Source organism: Pteropus alecto, unplaced genomic scaffold, assembly GCF_000325575.1.
Source record: "Pteropus alecto unplaced genomic scaffold, ASM32557v1 scaffold57, whole genome shotgun sequence".
NCBI classification, from domain to species: Eukaryota; Metazoa; Chordata; class Mammalia; order Chiroptera; family Pteropodidae; genus Pteropus; species Pteropus alecto.
The window spans coordinates 6,527,256-6,531,641 of NW_006442508.1; the positions used below are offsets into that span (position 1 = coordinate 6,527,256).

General features: G+C 36.2%; 1 protein-coding gene across 3 annotated transcripts in view; it reads right to left on the reverse strand.

Moving 5' to 3' along the window:
- The window catches only part of CORIN (corin, serine peptidase), a 207,960-nt gene that overhangs the window by 165,145 nt on the left and 38,429 nt on the right, over positions 1-4,386 (reverse strand). For all 3 annotated transcript variants that reach the window (XM_006922480.2, XM_006922478.2, XM_006922479.2), the window contains exon 2: positions 1,572-1,716. In XM_006922480.2, coding sequence (XP_006922542.1) covers positions 1,572-1,716 — 145 coding nt within the window. The remainder of the gene's footprint in view (positions 1-1,571; positions 1,717-4,386) is intronic.

The window sequence follows — 4,386 nt, forward strand, 5'->3', positions numbered from 1 at the left end:
AATATTGCTTTGATGGACCTAGAAGGTATTTAAGTCAGACAGAGAAAGATAAACACTATATAATTTCACTTATATGCGGAATCTAAGGAATAAAAAGAACAAACTAATCAAAAACAGATTCACAAATATAGTGGACAATTTGGTGTTGGGCAGAGGGGAGGGAGGTTTGAGGGGCCAGGAGAATGGGGTGAAGGGCTAAAGAAGGATAAATTAGTAACTGATGGATGGTCACAGGGATGGGGAGCACAGCATAGAGAATGCAGTTAGCATTAATATGTTGGCTAGGTGGAGGGTCACGAGAGGGAGGGAGCAATTGGGAGGATCATTTTATGAACTATATAGATATCTAACCAATATACTGTATACTTGAAACTAAATAAAATAAATTAAGTAATTTTTAAAAATCCTAATATCTATAAAATATACATAAGCTGAAGTTTATTGAGATTTGCTTTATACATTCTAAATGTTTAACTTATTATGAACCAATTAATAAGAAACTAATAGGTAGTGTTGGTGAAATTCAGAAATTCAAAATCTTTGGTAATGCAATTAGATCTGCATCATCTTGCTATTTATTTCTCTACTTGATTGTACACATTCAAAAAAAAAATCTAATTCATAGCAGTAGGTAGCTATCAAAGGCAATATTTTGTTTGTTTTTCTCCAACAGCTCACCTTTTAAACTTAGGATATTGCTCATTTAAAGTCAGATAACAAGACCCAAATACAAACAAATTAATCCAGTACAAATTACTTGGTTTCCAGTCTCTTCTTGTTTAAAAATTAGTATGTAATTTAGTTTCAGTGTGCATTTAATATCTATTTGTTTTAAATATAAAGTCAAAGCAAACAATTATATAATCTTTGAGACTCCCCCTCAAAATCCTGGTTCTATGTAATTGAGTTTGAAAACTAATACCTGGGTGCTAATGCCCAAACTCCTTAAGACGGCATACAAGATTCTGTGTCATTTGCACTTTATCTATCAATCAGCTGCATTCCCTACCAGTGTCAAAATTTCACTCAGTTTCCCAAGTCCATCTCCATCTTTCATAAGATTATACTTTTGCACTTGAGATATTCTCAACCAAATATGACTCTTGTACTACTGCCTTCTAACCTAAATTTCTATTAATTTTATTCCAAGGTTAAAATGTTAATGCCCCATGAAGGCTTCTTTGACTACCTCCAAAGCACCTTGTATATATCTCTATCATCAACATGTGTTGCCTTGTATGATAATCATTTCTTCCTCACAACTGTGACTTCTTGAAAAAGGACTAATTTAACCATCTTTGAGTTCTCAGGGACTTTCAAAGTTCCTGCTACCTAGTAATCACTCTTTAAATGTTTTGAATTAATTAGTATAAATTAATTAACATTAATTAATATAAAACTAGTAGAGTGATTATAGTGACTGAAACTGGAGATTGCATAAGACAGTCAACAGATAACCCACTTATTGAGTTGATATTTTAGGTTAAATAAGTACTAAGTAGAAATCACTCTTATAAATCATGCTAATTTTAATATTGATTTTATTTTTCTTTAATAATGACAACACTCACCAACAAAGGAAAGCAAGATCACCAGCAGGACAATGAGAGCACAGATACATGGAATCAGGACCAGCAATAGGAAACGAAGAATATTAGTAGTCGTCAGCTTCTGAGAGCAGCCATCATTTAGGTTATCTTCATCAGATACTAAGACCTAAAAAAAGAAGAATATAAAACATGGTTTTAGTATTACAAAGTAGCTCAATACATAGTGTGAAATTGTAGAGTATAGCTATCTATTTAGAGCCAAATCGTGTTAATAAATGAACACAAAATGGTACAACCACATTCAAGACAGAGCAAATCATCTATTTCTGAAATGTCTTTCAGGAATACATAAACTTTTCATGATATTCCATCTTGATTTTTTAAAACCTATTTGCCAGTTTGCTATTATTCCGAAAAGCTATAAATTACCATGGCAAGAACTCACCTTGGCCCAGAGCTATAAGCAAAGATTGTCTAGTACAGTGATAAGATATTGGTGAGTAGGTGTAGACAAGATGTTATCCAGACTCCATTGTTGTTTGTCTCATTAGTCCTAACCCAAATCTGCATTAATCTGGATAAAATAACTTCTCAGCCATTAATAATTCAGCAAGGTTGAATATTACTGACCATGTATTTAGTGACAAGTTGAACAATGAAAAAGAGCCTGTGTTATTGGCCAATTGAACAATGACAATCTCTCAGGACATTCTCTGCTGTCCACACAGCACTCACAGCCTATGCATTTATAGGAGGATGATGAGGTGCAACAGTGATGGTTCCGATACAGCTCTCGTTTTCAAATACTTTAAATTTTACTTAGTTCAATTTCTTGCCAGAAATGATATCTGGAAATTTATTTATTGCAAATAGCTAGTTTGGGGCAGTGACTTTTTCAACAGGAGTCTAAGATGGAATTAAAAGTGATTTGAGTCACTCACTATGAGCAACTCTTCTGATCCTCTTAACGAAGATATTTCTCATGGTTCTGTCTTGGACTTCTGACTCTCCTTGCATGTTCTCCTCTGACAGTTTCTTGAATGACAGAGCTTGAATGACAACCTCTGTTTAACTATCTTCTGAATCTCTCCTGAGTTCCAAACTCCCTTTCAAGTTACATCGTACATTTTCAATGCCTGGTGCTTAGCAGCATCTCCCCTACTCCTGTATCACTGCCATCAGCTTTTTACCATGCTTAGTTCTCTCTCAGTTATCTTTTTATCCATCCTGAAGCCTATATCCCACTTCAGCCACTGTCCTAGCTTTCTTCATTTTTCACATTCAAAATGCTCTGAGTTTTTAATATTTATTGTCCAAATTTCCTCACTTATTATTTACTCTTGAGGCCAATACCATTTGGCACCTGCTTCTGTCACTGCACCAAAACAGCTTTTGCTAGGGTTACCAATGACCTCCATGTTGCTACATCCAAATGGCATTTTCAGTCATCATTGTAATGACATCTCAGTATTGTTTGAGAGATCAAATTCTTGGTTAGACACTCCCATTTTTTTAAGCACTTTCTTCCTCTGATTTCTCGTTCTCCTACTTCTCTGGTCATTTCTTCTCACATTCACTCTCTCCAGCCAATGTCACCCACACAAATGGCATCAATTGCCAGCCCTAAACGTATGAATTAAATCTTTAAATAGCAACCTTTTCTCTGAGCTCTAGACCTTTGTATCCAACTGGCCATTTGACATCTCCTCAGTGGATATTGCAAAAATATCTCAAAACCAACAGGTCTGAAACCAAAGAAATCACCTTCACCCCCATATCTGGTATTCTTCCAGGGTTCTCTAACTCAGGGAAAAGTAATTGAGCATTTATCATGAGTCGAGCACTGTTTGGGCGCTTGAAATATATCACTGTGCAAAGCAAACATTTCCTCTTAGTAAACACTACCATCATATTTCACCTGGAAAACTGCAAATGCCTCCTCCTGTATGGTTTACCTATAATCTTTCTTGCACTCCCTAATTTGTTCTCTACACTACAGCCAGAGTGAGAAAGAGGCTGTGTGTATCACTGGATGATGAGAAAAGGCAACATGAAAAATTATCCCCAAACTGTACTAATTCAGGAGATTCAGAGCCCAGAACCAGAGCTGATCATAAGAACCATGTGCCCAATAGATTAGCAGAGATTTGGGGAAGGCTTTGACTTTCACAAAGATGTGTGGTCTTTTGACTTTCTTTTATTAAGATTTCAAGGGTCAAGTTGCCCATAGTTGATATTTTAGGTATATTAGTCTTTATCCTGTTCTACCTTCCTGCAGCATTTGACTATCAACACATGGTACATTCTCAGGGAAACTTCCACAGCAGCAATGGCAGAAACTGCTTGAGAATAAAGAGATCTCTGTTCATCAGCTCCTCAGATGGAAGATTCACTCTCAAGGTCAGGACTTACCCAAGAGCCAATGTACCAGAAATATCGGAGTAGGGATATTGGATGCCTCTCTAGGTAGCTTCACCCAGAGATATCTTAGCCATGGAAATAGCTACTAACGACCAGGCTAAAACAAAGCAAAAGTTCAGCCCAAAAGGAACCAAGTGCCTTCTTAGGAACAACAGACTTACCCTATCTCACAAATCCCCTCATTCAGAGTGGGAATAAGTGGATGAGAACTGAACACACTTGCTCTTAAACCTTTTTGATGGGTTATATAAGAACTAATTTTTAATCATTGGACCTTTCCACATGATAAATTTTACACATTAAATATAGAGCAGGGTCAGCAAACTACAGCCCCTGGGCCAAACCCAACCTACTGCCTGTTTTAGTACATAAAGTTTTATTGGCAGAGACCCATGTTCATTCATTTATATATTAT